The sequence below is a fragment of the Corella eumyota genome, chromosome 5 (assembly GCF_963082875.1).
Source record: "Corella eumyota chromosome 5, kaCorEumy4.1, whole genome shotgun sequence".
Taxonomy (NCBI): Eukaryota; Metazoa; Chordata; class Ascidiacea; order Phlebobranchia; family Corellidae; genus Corella; species Corella eumyota.
Window position 1 is genome coordinate 1,976,371 of NC_137494.1, and position 26,388 is coordinate 2,002,758.

General features: G+C 29.4%; 4 protein-coding genes across 6 annotated transcripts; 1 reads left to right on the forward strand and 3 right to left on the reverse strand.

The window, feature by feature from the left end:
• Positions 1-38: 38 nt before the first annotated feature.
• Positions 39-2,022, forward strand: LOC145752568 (uncharacterized). The gene is made up of 3 exons (XM_082568873.1): positions 39-887; positions 1,073-1,360; positions 1,489-2,022. The coding sequence occupies exons 1-3, from the start codon at positions 39-41 to the stop codon at positions 2,020-2,022; spliced, it is 1,671 nt and encodes a 556-aa protein (XP_082424999.1).
• LOC145752327 (calaxin-like) lies at positions 2,004-3,984 on the reverse strand. Its single transcript, XM_082568593.1, has 5 exons — positions 3,812-3,984; positions 3,609-3,743; positions 3,064-3,168; positions 2,820-2,971; positions 2,004-2,491 (listed from the first exon to the last, which is right to left on the reverse strand). The coding sequence occupies exons 1-5, from the start codon at positions 3,888-3,890 to the stop codon at positions 2,330-2,332; spliced, it is 633 nt and encodes a 210-aa protein (XP_082424719.1). The 5' UTR covers positions 3,891-3,984; the 3' UTR covers positions 2,004-2,329.
• Positions 3,985-4,385: 401 nt separating this feature from the next.
• LOC145753666 (isocitrate dehydrogenase [NADP], mitochondrial-like) lies at positions 4,386-8,060 on the reverse strand. Its single transcript, XM_082570085.1, has 10 exons — positions 7,904-8,060; positions 7,520-7,614; positions 7,167-7,332; positions 6,713-6,873; positions 6,220-6,363; positions 5,527-5,663; positions 5,290-5,441; positions 5,103-5,215; positions 4,740-4,930; positions 4,386-4,645 (listed from the first exon to the last, which is right to left on the reverse strand). The coding sequence occupies exons 1-10, from the start codon at positions 8,001-8,003 to the stop codon at positions 4,564-4,566; spliced, it is 1,341 nt and encodes a 446-aa protein (XP_082426211.1). The 5' UTR covers positions 8,004-8,060; the 3' UTR covers positions 4,386-4,563.
• Positions 8,061-8,800: 740 nt separating this feature from the next.
• Positions 8,801-21,011, reverse strand: LOC145753665 (uncharacterized). 3 transcript variants are annotated; one of them, XM_082570083.1, is made up of 23 exons: positions 19,676-20,213; positions 16,481-16,692; positions 16,065-16,177; positions 15,669-15,867; positions 15,295-15,420; positions 14,947-15,104; positions 14,562-14,776; positions 14,182-14,298; positions 13,972-14,040; positions 13,760-13,889; positions 13,448-13,578; positions 13,092-13,143; positions 12,917-13,001; positions 12,744-12,842; positions 12,527-12,617; positions 10,799-12,129; positions 10,685-10,723; positions 10,390-10,515; positions 10,226-10,269; positions 9,986-10,149; positions 9,813-9,871; positions 9,462-9,635; positions 8,801-9,304 (listed from the first exon to the last, which is right to left on the reverse strand). In XM_082570083.1, the coding sequence occupies exons 1-23, from the start codon at positions 19,837-19,839 to the stop codon at positions 9,219-9,221; spliced, it is 3,984 nt and encodes a 1,327-aa protein (XP_082426209.1). In that variant the 5' UTR covers positions 19,840-20,213; the 3' UTR covers positions 8,801-9,218. The 3 variants fall into 3 exon arrangements, with proteins under 3 accessions (XP_082426209.1, XP_082426210.1, XP_082426208.1); XM_082570084.1 differs by lacking the exon at positions 19,676-20,213 and adding an exon at positions 20,822-21,011 and having other exon boundaries at positions 10,685-12,129; XM_082570082.1 differs by having other exon boundaries at positions 10,685-12,129.
• Positions 21,012-26,388: the final 5,377 nt, after the last annotated feature.

The window sequence follows — 26,388 nt, forward strand, 5'->3', positions numbered from 1 at the left end:
TGTTTACAAAATTAAACGCACGTGGTTCTGAATTAAACATGACTTTAACCGTTTATTTTCCACAACAAATGTTAAAATGTGAAAGTGGTTTGTTGTATGGACATTTTAACAACGAAACCAATTCTTATTACGTAACAAATTTATGTGAAAATCACAAACAAAATGATTTAAATAACAAAATTATTGGATTTTTTTCAACCGCAAGCACTTCTAATTCACATAAGTTTATAAAACATTTTGACGATTTAAATTACGGAATTGCTTTACATAAAATTAAAGAAACCATTTATGTTACCCCCACAAAGCAATTTAATAAACCCACTGCATTACAAAATTGTTCCTTAATTTTGTATGACTTCGATGGTATAGCAAACAGTGTAAATTATAATAGTTGGTACCTTAACAAAAAGACTTTCGAAATACCTTCTAAAAAAGAAAATCAAAAAATAACAAACACTAATAAACCAAATGAAAAACATGAGAAAAAATATTCGAATTCAAAATCAGTTTACACTTTGTTTGATTTAATATTTCAACATAAAAATAATGTAAAAACTCCGAAATCTCAAAATATCCAAAAATGGGACAACTTTTGGATTCAAACTATGTGGTTTTTGTTTCCTTTGATCAAGTTCTGCTTAACAATTTTGGAAAATCTTGGCACATATTCAAGTTTTGGGGCTCGACTATGCTTAAAATTAAAGATGTTATTCAACATTCAAAGCCATGAAAGCAAAATCAATTACAAAAATGGGATTTCTTGCATGTTGATTGACAGCTTGCTTGGCTACCTTGTTTATGTTTGGATAACAAATAATTTTGGAACTGAGTTTATGGATTATATCTGGAAAGTTATGTTACCATTTGTGAAATATATTGGCAAAGAGGTAATAGAGTTTAACTTAATTTTCCTTTTTCTGCCTTTTATTTCAAATTTTTAAAAGAGTCTATTTTAGTGTTTCTATTTGGCAATTACTAGTACTAGTTGAATGCTAACTCTACGAGCCTTTAAATTGGATATACAAGTCATCCTTGAAGCTTCATTATATTTAGATTTTCCATTGTTTTACAGGTTAATCTTTTGATTGATTGGTTAATGGGAATTCCAATTGGACTTAAATTAAATCACCAACTCAATCAATTTCTTGGTAAATTCTTTCTTCACCATGTAAAGCTTTGGTTAGAGTACATCAAATTTTTACTTGATCTACCTATTCCAAAATACTTAAACTTATTGTGGCCGATGTTATTTTATTCTGGGCTATCTACATTCTTGGCTCTATTATCTGATGCTACTTCTCTGCTAACTTTCCATGTTTATTGCTTTTATGTTTATGCAGCAAGAGTGTACGGACTTCAGGTAAATTAATAACTTCTATATATAGTAATTTTACTTTTGTATGTGATGTTTTTATGTAAGGTCTCAGAAGGGCAGTTCTGTCTCCAAAAAAATGAACTTAAATAACTAATTATATAAAATTAATTAAGGTAACTGGTTTAGTGTCGTTCTGGAGACTTTTCATTGGTCGAAAATGGAACCCACTTCGACAGAGGGTAGACACTTTGACTCAACCACATGACACTAGTGGGCAACGTTTCTTTGTCGGTACATTAGTGTTTACCATCCTTCTGTTCCTACTACCAACAACAGCTTTGTATTACGGAATATTTGCAATTCTAAGAGTTGGTATTATCGCTATACAGAAAAGCTTATTGTTGATTCAGCATCTGTTGTGTTATTTTCCATGGTATATATTGTATACAAGATTTCAATATTCACTTGCATTTCCTACCAAAGCTAGTTTAGAAATGGTTAACGAAAGTGAAAAAGATAAAAGTATGACAAGTGATGGGTATGCCTGGATTAAAGCTGAACAAATGTCACTTACATTTGATGTTCAGTCTTACATGTCGATTATTATGTTTCATTTATTTGGGAATCATTTAGAGTTATTTGGTAAATTAAATGTGAAAGAAATTTTGTTTTCTATGTTTTCTGGCAAATTACTGAAGTGGGTTTAAAATGTTTTTTTTTAGGTTTATTTTGTTTGTGAATAAAAAAATCAACAAAGTAAATATGCTACAATGAATTGGTTGCTGTAAAAACTAAATGTACACCTGAAAATAAATAATTTGCTGTTTAAATTACACAGCTTAGTGATAAAAATGCCACTAATTACTCAGTCAATACATTTTCATATTTTGAAATTTTAAGAGGCCCATATAAAAATAACCAAAAATCTCATATAAAAAGTGCCTTTTGTAATATTAAAAATGTCACAGTGTTATAAAGACCTAAACACTGTTAAGAGTTTTGAAATAGACTTGTCTACATTCTGTATTTGTTGGAGCAGTGAAAAACGTCATTTTCAAACAAGTGAGTACATTTTTCGTCGGGCAAGCATGGACCAAATACCTCCAATAACAGTGGTTCCGCCATAACAGCTTTTGAGAAATCAGATTGTGATAGTCTACTATCATGATCATCATCCTATTTAGAATAAATTGATCATTAAAATTTCCCAAGCATAACTTTTATTTAGACATAAATTATAAACTATGGTTAAGTTGGATTTTAAACAAAACCTAAGTTTTTAAACTCAATTTGACCTTTTTTTAATTCTAAAATTTTGCTGAATTTAAATATCAAAAGGTAATAAGTTTTATTTTATTAGTTTTTTACCTAAAATTGTAATAGTTTAATTTCGACAACAAGGTAATTTAAAGTTAAAACAGAAATTTTTATTGGATTCATTTTTTTTCAACAAAGTAAAATAAATCACATTTTTTTTTAAGTTGAAACCCAATAACTGACTTACCATTTTCTTTAAGGTCAGCTCCACAAGATCTTTAATTCCTTCATCTGGGTCCTCTTCTGTTGGTTGCTTCACTAAACAATTTTTCAACATCTGAAACATTTCTTCCCTTGAAACATACCCGTCCCCATTTAAATCATATACAGAAAATGCATCTGTAACAAAAATCATTGTTGTTTAAGCTGTAATTATCTTAAGCTATATTTAATTTAAATTCTAATAGAATACATTAGTTTTTAATACTTACAATCAATTCTCTCATCCATATCCCCTCTTAAGAATATCGAAAGCCCTTCAATCCATTCCATTAAACTAATATAAGAATCACTGTCCTTGTCAAAAGCCTTAAAAACTGAAAAAAAAGTTTGTTTTACACACTTATTTTTTATAAGAGAAATTTGGTTAACCATAGGCCAGTCTGGAAAGTAGGGCAGTTTTCGATGAGATCTTATGGGTGCAAGCGTAAAAAAATGGCGTGACCGCATGATTTATGTTTCGTGTTTTACTTAAATTTGGCTTAAAAATGTTACCACAAAGCGTCAATATTGCGCTTGCGTGAATTTTTTTAAAAACTAGGTGTGAAAACGTTAATTTTAGGCGTGCATTTGTTTTACCGAAAAAAATCTTGTGCGTGCACACTGCCCTACTTTCCAGACTGGACCATAGGTGTTGTGGAGTTTTATTTGACATTTAATTTATACATTCTATAGAATCGATATACATTCTATTAAATCGATCCATTCGATCCTGTATCGTTTATAGGTACCGGTTTTTATTTAACAATTAATTTACCTCTGTCCATTAATAAATCTTCAGTCATGTCAAATTTCCTGTGCAAAATATCCCGAAACTGACTTCTGTCCATTTTACTTCCATCAACAATATTGTAATAAACTGAAATCAGTTTTTCGACCTCCTTCGTTGAAACTAAATTAAAAATCAATTTAATTAACTTTTAATACAATCAGTTATATTGAAATAGATGTTATACTCACAATGTCTCTGTGAAGAGACTTTGCATAATTCCTCAGCAGCTTTTTGATATTTTTTGCTCATATTTGACGTTATTTGCATATTAACAACGCAATGCCGAATGCATTTATTTTAAAAGTAAAAAAACCGATAAAAGTTAGGCTAGAAAATCTAAAAAATTAACTGCTTTAAAAAAGAATGCTAAAAACTTTATAAAACAATATTTATTTAAGCCTAATTCAACTCTATAAACGTCATTTAACTTAGGTTTAAATTTTTTGTAAACATCGTCGTCGATTTTATTTTTTACAAAAGGTTTCCTTGTTGTTATAGAAACCATATTCGCTTGGATAAATATATAGTTTATCCCCAAGGTTTAACAATAAAAACCTTTTTATTTCAGGTAAATATCGTACGCGAGTAACTGAAAAAATTTAATACAACTATATAATATAAACACCTTTATTTGCCAAAATTTAAATATTTAATAAAATGGCGTATCAACACGAGGGATATACATTACCCTTAAAAACTATTTTGACTCAAAAAATGTGATAAAAATATTCGGCTCAAGCGACAAGTAAAAACACAAGCTCATAAAGATCATTAAAATTTATTAAAATCATTTCATGCTAGAAAGTAAGAGATTAAACTTAAAAAATGAAAATAGGCACCGACATTATTACAGGAATAAGAAAGAACACTGAACACTTTGTTTCAACATGAAGACACAATTGTGTACAGTGAGATTAAAATGAAATTAAAACTGATGTTCTTATCCTACAACTTTTTTCAACCCGGTTTCGATTGCACCCAAAAAGTCAGTGGTCACAACATAATGCTCGTTCAACTTGACACTAAATTAAAAAAAAGAATATTTAAAATTAATAGGCATGGTAAAAATTGTATGAAATCATTTTTTTTAATATGTAAAACTTCAATAAAACCCACTTTTTAAGCCCATGAATGCACCCAGCCAAATCCTTTGTCATAATTCCACTGTCAACTGTATCTACACAAACTTTTTCGAGAGTCTGGCAAAATTTGACAAGGTCGTCATTTCCGTCAAGTTTTCCTCTGTGTTCCAAACCTCTGGTCCAAGCAAATATTGAGGCTACTGGGTTAGTGCTGGTTGGGTTGCCCTAAAATTTAAACCAAAAAAAGTTAAGCGCTTAGATTAAAGGTGGTGCATGTTTCAACAAATGCTTGTAGAACAACTAACTAGTCCACAACTCATAGTAATAATACTGTTTGTCTAAAAGGGTCTTGCAGAAGTGTGCACTTTAAAACTTGTGTTTTTTTATTTATTTTCACCTTTTGATGTTCCCTGTAATGTCTGGTTACAGTTCCATGAGCAGCTTCTGATTCCACCGTCTTTCCATCCGGGCACATTAAAACACTTGTCATCAAACCAAGAGATCCGAAACCTAAGCAAAAAAATTTGTTATGAAAAGTTATTTGTGACTGTAAAAAAAAAATTAATTAAAAAATGTTTTATTACCTTGAGCAAGAATGTCAGATTGAACATCTCCATCATAATTCTTACATGCCCAAACAAAACCACCAGATGACTTTAATACTTGAGCAACCATGTCGTCAATTAAACGATGTTCATACCAAGTTCCATTTGCTTCAAAATCTTTCTTGTAATTTCTATTGCAAAAAAAGTAAAAGCAATAAGTTAGAAAAAGGGTAACTTTTTTTGTATGAATTTTATTAAAAAAGTAAAAGTTCTTACTTTTCGTAAACCTCCTCAAATATGTCCTTAAATCTTCCATCATATTTCTTAAGAATGGTATTCTTTGTGCTCATATAAAGAGGCCATTTCTTTTGAATGGCAACTTGCATGCAGCTATGAGCAAAATCATTGATGGACTAAAACAAAAGGATCAATTAGTTTATTTGTTTCTTGTCTATTAAACATTAATCAATTAATTTTTTTTGTATATATCTTTATCCTCGATGTGGGAAGTCGAATGCGCAACTTAAACATAGAGTAACAACAGTTACTCTGACCCAGTCTCAAGTTGCCTTTAGCAGTTTGGAATATTATAGATTATAATTGCCCGATAAATATGCTGCTGATTAAGTGCTGGCTCAGCAGGAATTCATATCTTTTATAGGGGCTTCTCAAAGGCGCTACAGCATGAGAGCAGTGGTAATTAAACCCACAACTTCATGTGTGGTGTAGCAAGTGTTTTTACCACTACACCACGCTGCCGGTAATATGCTTTCCTTAAATTTGGACTTATATTTAGTAATACACATCAATGTGTCATATTATTTTACTAAAAAAAATTAAGTAAAAACACAGCTTGCTGTTAGTATACTGTATGGTATGTATATAATCCTGTAGGTGTGTAAATAAGTATACTAGATAAATACTGTTAGCATACATACAGCAAAAGTACAAATTTTTTAATGAACTTACAGCATCGGTGTTGTACATTGCCATTCCAACTCCACCTCCATCTTTGAAATCATAAACCTCCATGTTAATTGGGTCACCGTTTATTGGAGAATATTTCAACTCCAGTTTACCAGGTCCTGGTGCCACAAAGTCAGTAGCTTTGTACTGAAATACAAAATTTAAATATTATAAAGGTGAATATTTAATTTTAGAACTTAATTTTTTTTATTAGTAAAAAGTAGCATAAGGGTTTTTATTATCAAGATCTGAACCCCCCATTTGTATTAAGTTAAGTGGCTGTGCCAGAAAGTGTATCTAATAAATTATTTAAGACAGTATATAGTGGCCCACTTTAAATTATAATAATAGGATCAAAGTTAAACTTAATAAATTACTAAAATATAAATAGTTTAAAAACTGCATGGGTAAATAAAAAAACAATAAAATTATAAGTTTAGGTAAATATTATTGGATTTGAAACTTAGACCAATAAGAAAAAATAAAATTATTTTACCTGGTCACCGTGGGCATGACGACCTATGACCATTGCTTCAGTCCATCCTGGTACCAGCTTGGGAACCACTTTGCACAAGATTGGTTCCCTGAACACAGTTCCACCCAAGATGTTTCTGATCGTTCCATTAGGACTTTTCCACATCTCTTTAAGTTTAAATTCTGTAGAATAAATTTAAAAAAATTTTGATAAAATTTTTTTTATTTTAAAATATAAATAAAATGAAACAAGTATTTAACTCTTTTTCAAATCATGATTTTAACACACATTTTATAAAAGCATTAGTTACAAATAGTTTTAAAAATATTTTAACCAGTACATAGTTAATATTGATTTAACCTAACTGTTATGCAATTTTTGCTCATTAAAAAAGATTATAAACATTTAAAAAATAACTTTAGAAAAACAGTTTTTTTAACTTTTAACAATTATTTATCCAAACTTTACAACTTACCAATTACTCTTTCCTCGTCGGGAGTAATTGTTGCACACTTGATGGCAACGTTGTGCTCCAGGGTTGCCAAAGCAGAATCTATTGTAACTTGATCGTTGGTTTGATCTCGATATGGAAGGCCCAAATCATAATATTTTAAATCGACGCTCACATAAGGTAAGATCAGCTAAAAATTCATAAAAAAGATTGTTTATCAACTTCATTTAGGAAATTAAGTAATTCTTTTTTATACCAACATATAAACTGTTCTTCAAAAATTTTAAAGCTGTAAAAGTAAGGAAATTTTGAGACAACTATATAGAACAAATAAACCTTTTAATTCCAGAAAAATGCCAAATCAAAAATAAATTTACTTTTTCTCTGATCATCTCCCAAATGATTCTTGTCATTTCATCCCCATCCATCTCTACAACTGGTTTGGCAACCTGGATTCTCGATTTACTTGAAACTAAAAAAGTTTAAAATGTTTAGGTATAAATTAAAAATTAAATTCTAATTTATCAAAATAGAGCAACATTTACATAATTTTGTATTTAATACTTTGTTCAGCATAAATTACGTACTATTAAAAATCAAAATATATTATATATTATAATAAAAGCTTACAATATATATTTAGTATATATGTCTAATTTATAGGTCTTCAAATAAACAAAAACACATTTTTACAAGAATTCAACTTAGACAAATGAGTAAAAACAAAATAATTAAAACCATATAATTATTGTTTAACTTACAAGTTCTCTTTGGTTGAGTTTTATTAAATCCACATGCTGCTGAAACATTTGCAGATTGTCTCAAAGTTTTAAGTAAAGTGTTGGCTTTGGAAAGTGACATCTTGAGTTAAGTTAAGGCACTTAGACTGTTAAATACAAGCTCAAAATTAACCTAATAAAAACTAAAAAAATAAACAAATTGAGAAACTGACTTACATTTTATTTAAAAGTTTATTACGTATTCTATTTAAATCATTTAATGTAGTGTTTTTTAGTATAAAATTGCTGAATTGCATTGCCCTTAATTATTCACCCATCTTCAGCAACAACATCATTTTAATAAATGGAAAATAACTAAAGCCTGAAAACACGAGTTCATTTATATTTAGCATTAGCAAACAAGCAAATATTTGATTAACATTTCCACCTAGTTTCGCCTATTTAACGCCCACTTTTTAACCAACATTTAACCAAAGTCTAAATAAGAAAACTACACTCACAATTTATTGATAAAGCCTGTACGTCGAACCCTAGTTTAAACGATCTTCAATTGACCTTTGAGATTGATTTCGAAACCACTCAACTTTGTCGCGTTGTGTAACAGCGAACGCTCTTTGATTATGACGTGTACCGGCGCAGGTCACAGTCGATTAGTCACGTAAAATGTGATGAGCATGCTTTTGATTGGAGTTTGGTGGTAACCGCAAAATTAAAAAAAACTTAAAAAGAAAAAATGGCGTTTATAAAACAATTACATACTTGCTTGTGTTTTATTTATTTTGTAAACATTTACTGAAATAGTTTATTTGTTGTTTAAAATTATTTTTAAACCTATTCAATTAACTTTTTTCGCTAACAACTATTGTAATTGTTACAATAGATGCTTCGTACAGAAACAATTAAAATGTTTGTTTTTGTATTCGACGTAATTATAAAAACAAATAAAGTGAACAAAAGAAAACAAAAAGCTTTTTCTAGGAAACAAAATTGTTGCAACTTTTCACAAATCCAACAGAAGGCGTGTATTAAAAAAACGATACTTGGAAAAAAAACATCGAAAACAAAAACTGTTTTATTTTAATAACGTACTATTTAAAGTAAAATGTGATTGTACAGTGTGTATTATATGGTGGGCAGTTATTTATAGGGTTTATTTAGTAAAACACAGTTTTTATACACTAAGCAAACTAAATTTAAACTTTAAAAGGTGGTTAAAATGTAACCCTTGTATTTGGCGAATATTTTTTTAAATCAACAACTACAAATTTAAGTCGGCTTTGCTATAAAAAAGGTCTTGTGGACTTTTTGAGTTTTGTCCGAACTACATTTTGTGAGTTTACTGAGTACTTGGCATTCTTGGCCTCATTGGTCTTCCCCGCATTCTCATCATGATTGGTCTCATACCTGGTGGTGGAAATCGTCCTAAATATAAATAAATTGTAAAAACTAAATCCTTAAAAGACTTGTCAAAAATTAAAAATATTGTTATTACAGAAATTCCATAAAATTGATAAAATACCAACAAAAAAATTTTTAGACATTAACCTAAACAGTTTCAATATTACACTTTTACACAAACCTCTAAATCTCATTCTAGGGGGCCTCATACCGCTAAACCCAGGGGGCATTCTAGGACCCCAGGCACCCCTTCCTCTTGGTGCACCTGGAAACCTCTGCATTGGTGACATGTCCTGAATAGGGGTGTTCTCATCAGGTGTGTTGATGTCATCTGCTGGAGCATCAGAGGGTGTGTCTACAAATGTTTACAAAATTAATTATTGAAAATTGTTTTTTTTTTAATTGAAAAAGGAAAAATTAGATACATAATGCATAATTAAAAATTCAAAACACTTATCTAAATCAACAAGTAAAAAATCAATTGTACATCATAATTTTAGGTAGCATAATTTAAAAATATTCAATATTTTACCAAGTAGCCCTTTCTTAATTGGGCTTCCAGATTCATCTAATAATGGAGAAAATCTGGGTCTAAATTAAATAAAAGGAAAAATTGGTTAGTCAAAAAATTTGCTAAATATAAATAAGTTTTTTTTCTGATAAAAATAATACCAAATAAATGTTACAAAAAAATTCAAAATTTACCTCATAGGCCTCATAGGGCCCCCTCTTGGTCTAACCCCCCTATAACCACCCCTAAACATGGGTCTTCTCATACCAGGGGGTCGAAATCTGGGTCGCATAGGTTGAAGCATTAATCCGTGGTCATAACTGTTAAAGTCCATTCCTGTATTTTCCTCCATGTTAGCCTAAAATAATAAATATAGTTTTTAAGTTATTCAGTTCTAACATTGCCCTTCAAACTGATATCAAAGTAATACTTACATCATATTCCTCATTGCCTTCCTCCCAACTTTGTTCATTCCCAACTTAACAGAAAAAAAAACATTAATTTGATTTAATAAATTTACCTAAAATAATTTCCAAACTTAACCAAATTTTGCTAAAAATGCCAAATAATCATCTGAAAACAATCAAAAAAATCTTACAGGGTTCATCTCCATATTCCTGGGACTTCTTCAAAGTAACAAGACTTGCTTTTAATTGATCAAAATCCACTGCAGCCAACTCAGTTAAAGCCTCTCTTTCCTGGTCATTTAAGTTACCTAATCCAACTATTCAAAAAATAGTAAAAATTGACTTTGTTAATTATGACTTTGTTAATTATGTTACAAAATACAAATATATAACAAACCAAAAATGACAGACCAATTGGCTTAATTGAGTTGGCATAATATTATCAAATTGACAAATTGTTAAATTTAGCAACAACATTTTGATTACCTTGCTCCACTTCCCATTCTTCTACTAACTTCTGCTGATCTTGAAACATAGAATTCTTATTATTAGAACCAGATTCATAATTACTATCATGTCTATCTTGATCAGATTCGTTACCTCGGGAACTGGATTGGCGCTGGTTGTTTGATCTTGGGTTATTGCGATTTCTATCACGACTGTATGAGTTGTTATCATCTTCTTGTTTTCTATCTCTATTTCTATCGTTTTCACGGCCACCAGTTTTATCATTATTTCTTGAATTGTATCTTGTGTCACTTCTATTTTCATTTCTTGTGCTTCTGTCGTCATTTCTTTCCCCTCTTCTTGAGTTATTTCTTGAACTGCTTCTATCATTTCTTTTTGAATTTCTATCATCGCTTCGAGAACTATTTCTTCTTGGTGATCGTCTGTCTGGACTTCTTCTTGATTTTTTACGGTCAGGAGAACGTTGTCTTCGTTGATACGGACTTTTTGATCTTGTTTTATCTGAATCTTTACGATCCGAATTTTTAGAATCGCTACGGTCAGCGTTTCTTGAGTTTTGACGGTCTCTAAATTTTTCTCGATCAGAATTTCTGGGGCCAGAAGAAAAGTTTTTATCGTTTCTATAGTTTTGATAATTGTCATCAAAATTCTTGCTGCTTTTGTATGGGTCTTTATTTTGGGTATTTATGGAAGAATTGTAAGATCTGTTGTCACTATTATTTATTTGATTTTGCAAATTCGGTTCAAAATTTTGTGCATTAGGGTTTTGAAATTGCTCATTATAACCTTGTGGTTGGTTAAAATTATTTTCCCCGAATTGGTCAGGATTACTTTGTGAAAAATTTGGGCCATTAGAAAAATTGTTGCCCATTGTGGGTCTAGTATTATTACCCATATTAAATGGAGGCCTTATACTTCTGTTGCCATCTTGAAAATTAAAGTTTTGTTGATTGTCTTGAAAATCTTCCTGTTGAAATCTTGGTCTATTTAGTTGTTGATTATTTTGATTTCTGCCCAAAGTTTGTTGTGGTGGCATATTTTGGTTTCCAAATTGTGGCATATTAATATTAGGTGGCATATTCATCCTTGGTGGCATATTTGGTATTGGAGCCATATTATCTTGATTCGCAAAGTTAGGTTGCTGCATATTGCCATCAAATGAAGGATTATTTTGCTGTACATTGTTGTCATAACCATAGTTATCTTGACTTTGTTGAAATGAGTTGTTTCTATTAAAACCCATATCACCCTTATTACCATATTGATTATTTGGGTTGTTAAACTGATTTTGCTGAAAAGGGGGTTCTTTATTATATTGCATTTCTTGTGTATTCATCGGTCTTGGTTGATTAAATAAAGGCCCATTTCTTGTATTATCAAATTGTGGTTCATTATATGTTTGATTTGTGTTTGGCGGGTTATCGAATCTGTTGTAATTGTCGCCATGTGTTTTTTGGTCTTGTCTAAAAACAAAAAACAAGATTTTCTTCAGAATTAAACATTTTATTCAAATTACTTTTTTTAGGATATATATATTTTTTTATTTGTATTTATTTTTTTCGATATGGAAAGATTAATTTCACCATCTAAACATAGAGTAACATCAGTTACCCCGACCCAGTTTATTTTAGGTTATTATAAATTATAATTGCCCGGTAGTTACCCTGCTAATTAAGTGCTGGCTTAGCAGGAGTTTATACCGTTTATAGCGCTTTACCCAAGGGCGCTACAGCATGAGATCAGTTGGAATTAAATCCAGGTTTTCATGTAGTAAAGCCAAGTGTTCTTACCATAACATTGTTGTAGGTAAATATAAATTCAACAACAATTACTTTAAAATTGAATACTTTATAAAAATACCTGTCTCTATATGGATAAATTCTACCATCATTTTCTTGTGGCTGGTAAAATGGTTTTCTATTAACATCCTCTTGCCTTTGTGGACTATTTTCTGTTATAAAAAGTAAAAAAAAATTTAAAAAGTCTGAAAATTTAAAAAAATTTAAAAAATTTAAAAAGTCTGAACCCTGCTATAATTTTCTTGAAACATTTATACATAATTTGATTACAAAATTACCTTTATAATTATTGTAACTTTTGTAATTGTCATTCGGTTGTTTATTGTAATTATTTTGATCCTTATTCCAGTTATCCTCATTTTCTTGCTTCATGGATCCTTAAAATAAAATAAAAAAAAATTGTAAATATCTTTTAAAACACGGAAAAGTTTAATAAAAGTTATTTTCTTACCTGAAAAATTTTGTTTTTTCGCCCATTTTGATTCAAATATTTCCATGCTCTGCTTTCTTTCTTTCTTGTAATATTCTTCATTCCGCTGCAAAATTTGAGTAAAATTTATACCAATTTACTGCAGTAGTTTAAATTTTAAACATTTTTAAGCAATAACAATAAATTTTCTTTCTACCTGGTTCGATGGAATATAAGAATCATGTTGTGAAGACATTGAAGAATTTTGGCTAAAAAAACATATTTAAAATTAAATACTGTAACAAATAAAAGTTGCACACTAACACATTTATATATACCTATTAAAGCTTAGTGGACAGGATATACATTCAATTTAAAGGCCTTTAAAAAACTATTGTTTGTGGTGTGCAGGTAAATTATCGCAGGAAAATGTTAGTTCAAGTGACCATAATACAACATTTAAAATGCAGCCCATAGGAAGAAGCAATTGCCTGGTGGAGTTAAACTTAACCTTATTTTAGTACTACAAAGCACATATAGCATTTGTAATGTTTTTCAAATACTTTAAAATACCTTGACATGTTGTCATATTGATCATAATCCCTGAAATTCTGAGATTTATTTCTATCTTGATTATACGGTGAAGAAAACCTGGCTTGTTGGGTGGAGGTTGAAAAATTTGGTTTATGAGGTGGTTCATGTTTCTATTTAAAATAAATTTAATGCAATATTAGAATCAAATTATTTGTTCAAATTATAATTAACATTTTGACATTAAAAAATATTCAATTTCAATTACCTTTTAAAAAATAATATTTACGTTTACTAAGTAGTTATTTTTGTTTAGTAACTTCAAATTTGAATGAAAATAAGGAAAAAACTTACAATGTTTTGTTGAGGACTAAATCTTGATTGTGATGTCATATTACTCTGATTATTCCAATCATCTGTTTTGTGATCTTCACCGCGATTATATTTCTCTCGCGACCCAGAGGAAAAATCAGGTTTCTTGACACTAAACCATATAACATAATTGAAGCTATGTTATATTAGGTTGTGTAGCTATTTTATTAAGTGTTTTATATTATATAAATTACCCTTTGTATGGTTGATATCTAGGGTTTTGGTTATTACCCCTATCTTCCTTTTTCTGAGGTGAATTTGATCTATTTACAAAACATGTTATCAAGTATTTTTATAGGTTATAAAAATTGTGATAAACTATAATATATTGTAATACAAGGACTTATTTTAAAGTCATATCTTAACTGATACATTTAAGACCAAAAAATATATTATCAACATACATTTGCCTAGAGTTGTTAAGTTGATTTTGATACAAAGTTCGTTTTCTTTCAGTTTGGTTTTTGTTTGCTCCAGTTCCCATTTGTTGGTTGCTACGGTGACCCTTTTTCATTGCCTCCCTGATAAATAAAAGTTAAATTTAAATCAGAACTTAAACTATTAAAAAAAGCTCTAAAATAAAATTAAGCTAAAACTAAATATAAATTGAACCAAAAGTAAGTAATTTGCCTAACTACCTTAAATATACAAAGTATAGTTCCTTATCTAATACTTTATTACGTCATCCTTTAATTTGTTTTTACTACCTTATATAAGTACAAAAAATTTGATATCTATCAGTTAATTTTTTAGATTTTACAGACAAAAATGTTCTGTTATTCACATGTTATATTGCTCCACCAATCTCTGTGCCTCCGGTCTTTGCAGCTCTAGAAAGGTGATGCTGTCAAATAAGTTTTCATCTTCCTCTGGCAGGGAGAAGTTAGCTTTCATATCCAAAACTGCCACATCCGGAACCTCTTTTCCTTCCTCAATTGTTCGTTGCTTCGAGCGATTTATCATGTCCTCATCTCGCGGCACTAACACCATAGCACAAATCTGTTACAAGTTTAATTTGATGAAAAATTGGTTTCTGGTAAAAATAAGTTAAAGGATCCAAAAAAAATTACAAACTGCCATGACTTCATTCTATTAGAGTGTTAGAATAAAATAAAATAGAATGAACTTTTTTACATAATTTTAATATTAAATTTATTAAACAAACTTACAGTGTAACCTTTATCTCGATACTGGTTGACTTTCCTTATACGAGCTGTATCATAAACATTTGTTTGATCTAAGATCAAGTTTCTGGGAAGTCCAGAAGCTTTTTTTAACAAAATATTGAAACATTCGGTTGCTTGTTTGATCAACAGTTCCCATCTTCCTACAATAAAGTTTTAAAACTATGTTAGAAACGGTTTTTAACTAATAATTTAATCCTGACAAAGGAACTTAACAAAGTCAAGATTTACATATAAGGATAATATTGTACAAGGGAAGATACTACATGTTAGATGACCAAATGTTTGTGTAGAAATTACTTAGTGTTAACTTATATCACCACCTTAACTTACCTCCATAATTAAACTTTCTAGGCACTCCCATTATTCTCATTTTATCAATAATTGAATCAGTTCCAAGCACAACATATTTCTTACTTGGATGTAGCTTGGCATAATTTATTGCCCATGTAGATTTGCCTGTAACAAAATAATTTTAAAAGCATTTCCATAATACACTGTTGATTTTTTTTACTTTATAGAAGTCTTTACAATTTAGATAAGGCTTTGGCAAAAGTTTTGTCATATATTACCTCAACAAATTTTGCCTGGTTTGAATCTCTTATTTCAGAAGTTTTGTCATAAATTACCCTCGCAACTTTTGACTAATTAAAATCTTTTATTTTACAAATACTAATATAAAACTTGATGTAAAATATATTCCTTACCAACACCTGGCAATCCAACCATCATAATAATCTCACATTCCTTCTGTGAAGAAGGAGGTCTTACTGAAGAAACCAAAGCCTCTGGAGCAAAATGATCCAGTAATTTGTACCCTGGTTGAAGTGAGAAGTAAGGGTGTAAAGCTTGTCCAAAATTGATATCTAATTTGCTGTTCTTTGTTAGAATATGAGGATAGAGAGCCTAAAGATTGAGAAAATTAAGTAGGTTAATACATTTTAAAATGAATAATTTTTATATCCAGAAAACTTTGTTGTTAGGGTTGATTTTTTAGTACTAAGAATGTGAGCAAGATCTAAATACTTTTAACTTTTGTTTAAAGGTATATAACTTTATTTTTAATCTAGTCAATAAACAATTTAAACTTTATTAACTCTAACCTCATCAGTCATCCATCTAATCTTGAACGCACTTCCACAATATCTTCCATTCACACTGTACGAAATATCAACCCAACCATTTTCTATGGCCAAATAACAACCAATCACATCACCTGAATATTTTAATTAATACAAATTGTTACTGTATTAAAATCTTATAATTAGAATTTCACAATTGTTCTAATTTATAACTGGTTTATAGTTAGAATATTTTTAAAATGTTTTATGCAAAAAAAATGTTTGTTGACCTCAAAGAATTTTTAATATACAAACTGAAGTGACTTGTGTAAAATAGTAAACTGTTTTTAAAAATGATAAATTTGGTTTTAATTAAAAAAAAACTTCGTGTAACAAAACTAGTAGCCATAATTCAAGTGAAGTCCATAAACTACACAAAAATATATAACCACAACTACCTCTCTCAAATCTTCGGCCATAATTTAAAAACTTTCGATTTAAAGACTTTTTTCCTGTTCCTCCGAATCCAAACGAATTTTTATCCTCACCCAGTTGCAGGGTGGCTATGTCTGTCGACCAACCAAACCTACACACATGTGTATCCGATATTTCTTTATTAAGAACATCGCAATACTCTGTTATTTTCACCTCATAACAGGCTTTGCCACTTCTGTAAATAAACAAGAAGAAAAATTGACTATGCTTAACTTGTATAAATATATAAAAAAAACTATATGCTAATGTTTTTATTAGGTATAAAATAAAGATTTTTTATTTAATAATTGTATTGTTTCAGTTTACTTTTTTAAATTTTTTTTTTGATATTTTAAAAAAATAACTTTTATTACATTTACAGCATGGAAGTATTTGTTTTCAAAAATTGTGCATTTTTGAAACTAAGGTTTATTACTTTTTAATTCTTTTTTTTTATTAAAAAGTTTAAGGGCTGTGTTCTAAAAATGTAAAACATAAATTAACATCAACTGTGTTGATTTCAAAGTTTATTTTTGTAATTTTTTTTTTATTGTTTAAGAAAAGTTTTATAAAAAAACTGCCACTTCAATCATGTTATTATATTTTTATCATACACTTTATAATATAGTTAAATGGATTTTAATTTTTGTGTTTTTTTGACATGATGTGTAAAGAAAGTACGTTAGTGAAACATAATATTAATAAATGTAGCTTTTTGTTATAATTTTTTTAATTACTTTATATTTATGTAGTGTATTGGAACTGCATTTCTTTGTTATTTGTTTAATCAAGTAATTTTTTAGTAATATAATATTTTACTTATTTGTTAAACAATTTTTATACCGATTTGAGGTCTAAAATCTCCTGTAGCACTTAATTATCATTATACTTAGTTTTTTGTTACTGAAATGTGATTTTTTGAAGAATTTTATGAGGTAATTGTCTTCTTTTTTGTTTAATCGCATAATCTTTCCCAATAAGTAGTGTTTTCACATATTTTTTAAAACATTTTCACAGCTGATCGATAGAGTGTGTAGAAAAGAATATTTTGCAATCCCCTAAATATTGATAAGTTTGAGTGTTTGTATAATATTTTAAATGTCACTTTACTTAACTTTCAATGTTTTTATTGTAATTTGATTATGTACATGTTATTTTAAGATTTTCCCCCTCATCAAAAATTAGATACTATATTTGTTAAAATTATTAAAATAGTGTTTTTAAATACATTTTTTTTTGCTTTTTAAAAATATCGACTTTTTAGAAAGTTACTGGAGTTGTAGCTTGGTTCGTATAAGTCCATTTGAACGTTATATAATTTTAATTGTAGTTGTTATTAATTTGCTAACAAGTAATAAAAGTCTTTTTTTTCTTATATAATAACTGCATAAGTTGCTTTAATATATTTTCGCATATTTATTGAATTTATTCTTTTTTATTCTTTTCACATGAAAATTTGAAACTTGTTTTTCTGGTATTGTCTACATATTTCAAACGATTCTTTACTGCCATATATCAAGTTCCATTGAACGGAGGTCGACAATTTAAATTATAAATTTGCTACAGACATTAAAACCAACTTTTTGTTGGTTTTTCTCCCGAAAATCATAATGATTTATCCCTATTAATTTGTCTCTTCCAAAATTAAATATATACATTTAAGTTTGCAGTGTTTTTGCTATTATTTTTTTTTTTAATTCAAAAAACTTATTTATTGGAACTTTGATTTTTACATTTTTGTTCATTTACAAATGTTACATTTATTTTTAAATGTTGAACTTAAAGTGTAGACTAAACATTTAATTGAAATGGAACTTGGAAACAAAGAAAAGGCACTGATCATAACAAAACATCTTTAAGTAAGATTGAAGAAATTGCAACCACTTTTCAGAGGATTAAATAAAGAAAAAAAGCTTCTAACTTTTTAATGCTTATTATTATTTTACTAATTTGATGCATTTCCATACAACAAATTAAAAGATAGAAACTTTTGCTCTAATTGAGCAAAAATACCTTTACAAAACTATTTGTGCAACCTTTAGGCATACAATAATGCCAGGTTGTTATAAAACAACAGATTATTTAGGAACTGTTTTATATTCTTGTTTTAGGTGTAAATATGTATTATAAAAGGAATTAAAAATTCACTTTTAAATTGTAAAGCTGGACAGAGTTCTCATTTTCCAACTAACCCAATTAAATTTATTTTTTGAACAATGTTAGTTTTGCTTACTTTTTTAAGTTTAATTTGGATTATGTATGTTGTCCGGCTCTAGACAAAACAATGTCCCGTTTACCATAGGAGAAAATTCTCCCAAACTGTAATCCGTAGGTGATAATTCTCTTGCACTGTAATCCAGGAAAGAATTTAGGAGGGCTGCAGTGTAATTATGTTTTGTGTCGAATTTTTATGGGTTCTTTCTACTTGTAAAAGTGTAACTATTTACCATATAATGCAATAAAGAATATACAACCGCTATAAATTACTACATTCTAGGGTAATAAAGTTTAGTTTAACAGTTTGATTAAGTCTTAAAGCAAGCACTTCGCTTGTTGCTAATTACTAGTCGTCAGACAAGACCTATTGTTATAAGAATGCGACTTTACTGAACACCAACGATTGTTTTACCTCTGCAAGCATCATCTAAGTCTTCAAATATATATACCCCAACCCTATTTAAGTTTGTTGTTAATTAGCAGACAGGCCCCAAACGAAGAGAAAACAAAATTCCGTTTACCATTGCAAAGAATTCTGACGAACTAGTCTCCATAGGTAAGAATTCTCTCGCACCGTATTTCAGACAAGAGAATTTAGCAGAGCTGTAGTGTAATTATGTTTTGTCTAGAACCGGACAACATATGTGACCCTTTAGTTTAACTAAAAATTTTACTGACCAGTAAAATGCATTTTTGTTTTGTTATTTTAAGTTTTATTTGTTTAACTGCTTTTTATTTACAAGAAAAACTTTTTTGATTTTTAAAATGTGCTTTTATATAAGTCAGACTTTTGCTGGTAGTATTAAATTTCAATAAACATGCTATATTTAAAAATCTCATTTAATTATTAGTATATATTTTTTTGCAATTCGTGATTCCCATCAAGTATTTACACAGAGTAAATAAGTGATAATCCTTTGCAACCAGTTAACCTAACTTTAAACACAAGTTTTAAAAATCACCGTATGCCATAGTTTGATTTAGCACCTGCCCACATATACGAGAAACCATCGTTACAAAGAGGATAACAGGAGTAGCCGTTATTTGTGATTTCCAAGTTTAGATCGCATGTGTAGTCATCCAATCGAATGCGATCTGTGTTTTTGTCCCTTGCAAAATACTGCATGTTTTTTTACTAAAGATTCCTTGTCAAATAAAAGCATTAAAGTTTAAGAAATTGTTTCCAAATTAAAAACTTTATTAACAACAACATTTTTTTAAACTAAGGTGTATATATATATATAACACTTGACTATTTGATACACTGATTCTTAATTAAATAAGTGGCCTATACAAAAAAATATTTAGAACCACAACAATTAATTGAATGAACTTTAATTAAATAAATTAACCTCACTGTTTATAGTTAAAGCAGGCAAGCTATTGTGAAACACAGTTCTTAATCTATTATTTAAATATTTCTAAAATATGTAATTTTTTTGACTACTTTATTTTCTAAGCAAATATACTGTGTGTTTGCAAGCCTTAATGAAATTAGGTTTATTTATATTACAAAACTTAATACAAATAAATTCTGACTTAGACTCTATCTATAAATAATCAAGAAAACTTTAGAGTTAGTTCTAAAGCTAAGAAAAAATGATCCCTTTTAAAACAAAAGTGTAATTAAAACCCAGCAGATCTGACATTTAAGCGATACAAAAAAAACATAATTTTTAACATTTGTTTTGTTTAAATTTCCATTTATTCTAAAATTATTTGTATTTAAATATTACTAAGTTCTGATTATAAAAAAGTAGCTGTTAACCTAACTTATATACTTATTTAAAAGTTAACCTAACTTATATACTTATTTAAATAACATGGTTAAAAAAGTAGCTGTTAACCTAACTTATATACTTATTTAAATAACATGGTTAAAAAAGTAGCTGTTAACCTAACTTATATACTTATTTATATAACATAGCAAATGAGTTACTTCAAATTTTGGAAATCTCCTATTTTATTTAGCAGTTTTTTAACATTTTTAACTAAACTTTCTTTAACATTTATATATTTGCACTTTTATAAATGTTAACATACTACACATAATTTTAGCATACATACAGTTGGCAGACTTATGTGCCTTAATTTAAACCATAACTAACCGTAAATTAATATTTTAGATGTAAAAATTCAGCAAAGACAGATGATAATGCGATGCTGTCCGGCTAAAATAACCCCCAAAGTTCGCCTTAACAAAACAAATTTTGCACCTAACGTTCAAATTTTACACAAAGTACAGCGCAAAAACCTTTTTTGGAAAAATGTAGTCGAATTTGGGCCAGAATTAAGTTAATAACGATAAATAGTTTAACAAGCTAGCGAGCCAATAATTTAGCAAAAATAAGAACTTTTGGTAATCACGTGACCCTACGTATTCATCCGCGTACATAGAAATCACATATTTTAACAATGGTCTTTTTTTACGTACTTATTTATCCTCGATGTAAAATGTCGACTTTACTATATAAACACAGAGTAACATTTGTTATCACGACCCAATCTCGAGTTGCCTTTGGCAGTTTGGAATTACCGAATAAAAATGCTCAGCAGTGGTTTATACCGTTTATAGCGCCTTATTCAAGGGTGAGCATGAAAACAGTCAGAATCTAACCCACAACCTCATATAGTGAAGCCAAGACCCTACAAGACCCTACACCCTACATCGGTGCCGATCTAAATATAAGTACAGTTGCAGTTTTTAATAGCTTTTTTTTCAAGTAAACATAAAATTTAGCATTTTTTTAAAACCATACATTTTTCAACATTTTATCCTTGTTCAAATACTTTTTTTATATTTTTGATGATTCGACTCTCTATTAAAATGTAGATTATTATTTTCTAGCTGGCAATAAACTTGCAATTTTGTCATAAATTATATTACTAATTTGTAAATTGGGTTAACATTTATTATGATATTATTGGTGGGTTTGAATAAAAAAAAATACTGATTTGTTATACATTTCGTTTTATGGGCACACAAAAACAAGCAATAACTATTTTTATTTACCCCAAAAAGCAGCCAGTTTTCAAATATATTACAAAAGTACTAAATCAAACATTAAAAAATAACGCTCAAACTATAAAAAAGAGCAACCTTAAATATATTGGCAAAGTTATAAAAAAAACAATAAAAAATTTGACAAAAAAAAACAAATTTACTCTTTTTGGAATTGGCAATAATTTTTAATTCATTTTTAAAATCGAATTGCAAATAAACATACATTAAAATATATCGTTAACAGGAATAGAAGGCCTCTATGTAGAAGGTTGTAAAAAAAAGTAATAAAAATAACGTATATAACAAAATAAAAAGCATTAAATTTAAAACCAACGAAATATTTTAATCGGCAGTAGACTTAACTTTTTTATTTTTAATTTGAGTAAATTGAAGAAGAGCAGGGTTTTTACGATCCAAATTTTGGATTGCATATTCATTTTTGCAAGGAACATGAAACATATCACCTTTCCCCATCCTTGTTTTTCTGTCAGATAATGTAACACTAACAGACCCTTCGAGCACAGAATAACACAAAGCAGCGGTTTGCATGGAAGAAAGGATTTTATCTCGTCCAGGATCAATATAAAGGGTCCCCGCCGAGAATCTTGATGTGTTAATATTTTTTAGAAAATAAACGCCAGAACTATCATTTTTAGTAAATTTGCCTTTGTCAAAAAAGGAAAAAACTTTGTTTGCGCCAACTTCATGCAATGTTTCGTTAATATTAATTTGTATAATTTGTGTATGCAAATTATTACAAGTTACATCCTCAATATTTTCATTAAAACTTAATGAGATGGATTTATTTCTGTCAGAATCCCTTGAATCTGCAGTCTCTTTCGGTGGCAAATTGTTTTTCTTTTTTCTTTCTTTTTTTTTGGAACGCATGGTTTCGTTTACATCACTAAGGTCATCATTTTGTACACTTAAATTTCCATTATCAAGGGTTGGTGCCTCTTGACTATTATCTTGAGATTCATTATTGATTTTTTTCTTTTTGGCTTTCACCTTTTGCTTTTTAGGCACATTTTTCTTTTTTGGGGGAAGCTTAGGGATCGTTGTCTTTAACTCTCGATTAGAGTCAATAAAGTTTGAACCTTGCAACCCAATTGCATCTTTATTTTCAGAATAAATCATATTTTCTCCTAACCAATGTTGGACAAGTCTTGATGGTCGAACTCTGGTACTTCGGCGAAGACCACGAGCAATTGCTTCTGGTGATGGCTCTCTTTTTACAAGCTCAAGGGGTGGAAGACCATCAATATATTCTTCCAAATAACCTGAGCGTTTACCAGTAGTGTTATGATTTAATGTAGGCTCCTGCGATTTTACCTTTCTGTGAGGTAAAATTTTACCTTTCTGTGAGGTTTTTTGTTTAGGTTTTTTAACAGTTTTGTTTTTTTTCTGTACAGTTGTCTTCTTGGTTTTTGGGGATGGTAGCTGATTATTCGATTCAGTTAATGTTTTGTCATGCTCATCTTCAATCATATACTCTTCCTCGTTGATCTCGGTCCCTTGTGAACTCTGCATTGAGGTTGAATTACTTATGGGTAGTACCTCATTATCTAACAAGACTTCATTTTGTGCTGTGTCACTTTCAACAGTATCCAAAGTGCTAGGTGAATTTTCATTGTCATCACTTTGTATTTGTTTTCTAGATTTATGCAGCTGTGAAACTTTACTTAAGCGAGAGTTGTACTGTGGTTCATCATCAGTCGTTCGGTTTGAGTTATCATTTTGAAATTTTCTAGATTCACGTATTCTGGTTCTCTCTTGCAAAGCTGATCGAGATTTTCTAGATTTGGCCTTTGATTTATCTTGAATACTTGAAACTGAACTGTAATCCGAGTCTAAATTACTGTGTTTGTTGGTGGGAGTTTTATTTTTACTTTGTGTTTTGCGTTTTTTGGTTCTTGTTTGGAGTTGGTAGGGAAAATGTGACTGAGTTGGCTCTGCACGTTCTTGGGATTCTTCATCACTGGAAACAAAATGAGATCTTAGTTGTTGTCGAACTGATCGGTTGGTAGCTTGATGTGAAGACCTTGACTGGTCAGTTAAAGTATTATTTTCAGTTACAGATGTTGCAGCACTTTTTCTCGTGGGCATAGTTTTAACATTTTTACTCAGATTTTGAATTTGTTGGGGTTTCTCGCTGTAGGTGTTTTCAATATCATGCAACGTTGATTCATCACTTGAACTTCGCACTCTTACAATTTTATGCTTAACTCTATGTGGAGTCGATGATGCAAGTCCTCCTCTGGATCTTCTTTCTTCTCTAACAATGTTTATAATTGAAGATTGATCAGCTTCAGGAAATGGATATGACATAACTTCATTTTCACTTTGAGATGAGGGATGTCGATGCCTTAATTGTGTAGATGGTATGTCAATATTTTCGTTTTGTGTCACGTAAGACTCCGATCTTTGCTTTTTTGAACGAATTGATTTTGTTGATTTAGGTGGATCCATTATAAGAGTTTGACTTCTCTTATTATCTAACCATGCTCTGGGTGATGTGGTTTCTTCAGAATGTTTATCATAATAATCTGATTTCCTCTGATTTGATTTTCTACTTTGCTTGTTTGGTGTTGCTTTAGAAACCAATGGAGATTTCCGTTTTCTGGAAGAACTTTGCTTGGAAGTGGTTTCATTTTCCATGTTGTATGAGGGATCATAAAATTCTGAATCACTTGTTTGATCAGTTTCTACATCAATTTTGCTTGTAGAGTTTGTTTTTTTCTGGGATTTTGATAGTGTAACTTTCAAAGAATTTTTTCTATTATTCTGAGATCTATTTTGAGTTTTGTTTATGGACCTATCACGATTAATTGAAGTTGAATAAACCGGAACTGGGTTATAATCATCATTACCACTGTCAGAATCAGACTTGGCTACAATATTAATCTTAGTTCTACGTTTAGGAACTGGAGGCTTATTTATTTTTTGATTGCTAAATGTTAATCTTTTTTTTATAATTTGTTGAGGTTTTTGATATGGTGAACCTGGGGCAACTGTTTTATAGTTTCCATTAAATTTGCCATCATCACCAAAACTTGTGTTTATATCACTATGTTCTTCAACTTGACTAGCTGTATTATTCCGTGTTTGTGATTTTAATATGTTACGATTTAATGATAATTTTCGAGAGGAGTTAGTTCCAAAAGATTTAAAAGCAACATTTTTGCGTGGACTGTCAGAAGGAGATAAAATTTCACGAGTAGAATTAACATAGCTTTTTTTTTGTGGAGATTTATTTTTTTGGACAGAATATTGCTTGGGTGACCCTATAGGACTTTCTTGATAAGAAACCGCTCGACCCCCTAAACTTTGACGGATTAATTTATCAACTTCTTGTCCTAAATTTGTTTTTTCAGCCGATTTTGGTGTGGATATGCGAACCGGACTTATAGAACGAGACATTTCATCTGTATGATCATATTGGTTAATTTTGGAAGGTGTTCTTGTTGAATTAGCTTGCCTTGATGATTTAGGAGTTAATTTTTGCAAAAAGGGAGAACCATGAGAGTGCCTACTTCTATTGTAACTTTGTTTTTTTGCTGACTTGGTTTTGTGAATAAATTTTGAATCGTTAGACATGTCTTCATTAGAGCTACTTAAGCCTTTAGATTTAAAGGTGGAGGAATTTTGAACCCAACTGTCCTGGCTGTCATCGGATTCATTTTCCATTTGAAACATAATGCTTGCATCCTCATCAAATGGGACGTACCTTCCAGTTCTTCTTCCAATATTAGGGTTTTTAATGTGGGCACCATAATAACTTATTTTATTTCTTCCAACAGACGACTGTGATACTTTTTGTAATCTCCGAATGTAATTTTGCCTGTGCTGATCTCTTTCTTCATCATCCATTGTTAAATTTAATAAAACAGATCAAATATTTAAATTTATCTAAGTAAAAATATATGTTTGTATGTATAATTTTGTGTTTGCTTCCTAAATACTCACTTTTAAATCTAGGTTGCTTTTTTACAGATATCTTTCCATTGCAACGAATTTTTTAAAGTATGAACTAATTGACTAATAATCAGATAATTAAATTTAAGTTCAAGAAGTTCTGACACATAAAATTTAATGATAGATAAAACAACTTATTAATACATAAATAATAATATACCAAATTACTATTTAATTTAAAGTAAATAGCGTTTTAATCGTCTAATCGGATTGTCATATTGCCAGATTTCGGTCTACCTGCCGGTCATTTTTTATTGCCGTTTTTTAATTTTTAAATCACACTGTCGGGTTCCTTTTTTAACTGAAGTTTTTTGACTCAATTTAAAAACAAATTATATTGTATTTAAAAACATTTTTATACTTATTATCTACAGTTTCTGTTTATACTTTTACAGTAAAAACGCTAAACTGCAAAAAATAGAAAATCGCTTGGGGCAAAATTTTTCAAGTGACGCTTTCGCGGTATTTCACATAGACATCATACTAAATTATTTTTATTTTTTTCCAGAATCTCTAATGTTTTTATACACTACAAATCAACTGAAATAAATTAACTTAAAAAAATATTTATATAAAAATGGATGTTTAAGTTTTGTTTATGCTTTAAATTTCAATTCAATGAGATTGGTAACTTTTGGGGATTGTTTTGTAAATATTTTCAAATTCAGGCCTCAGATAACTTAAAAGAGATTAATG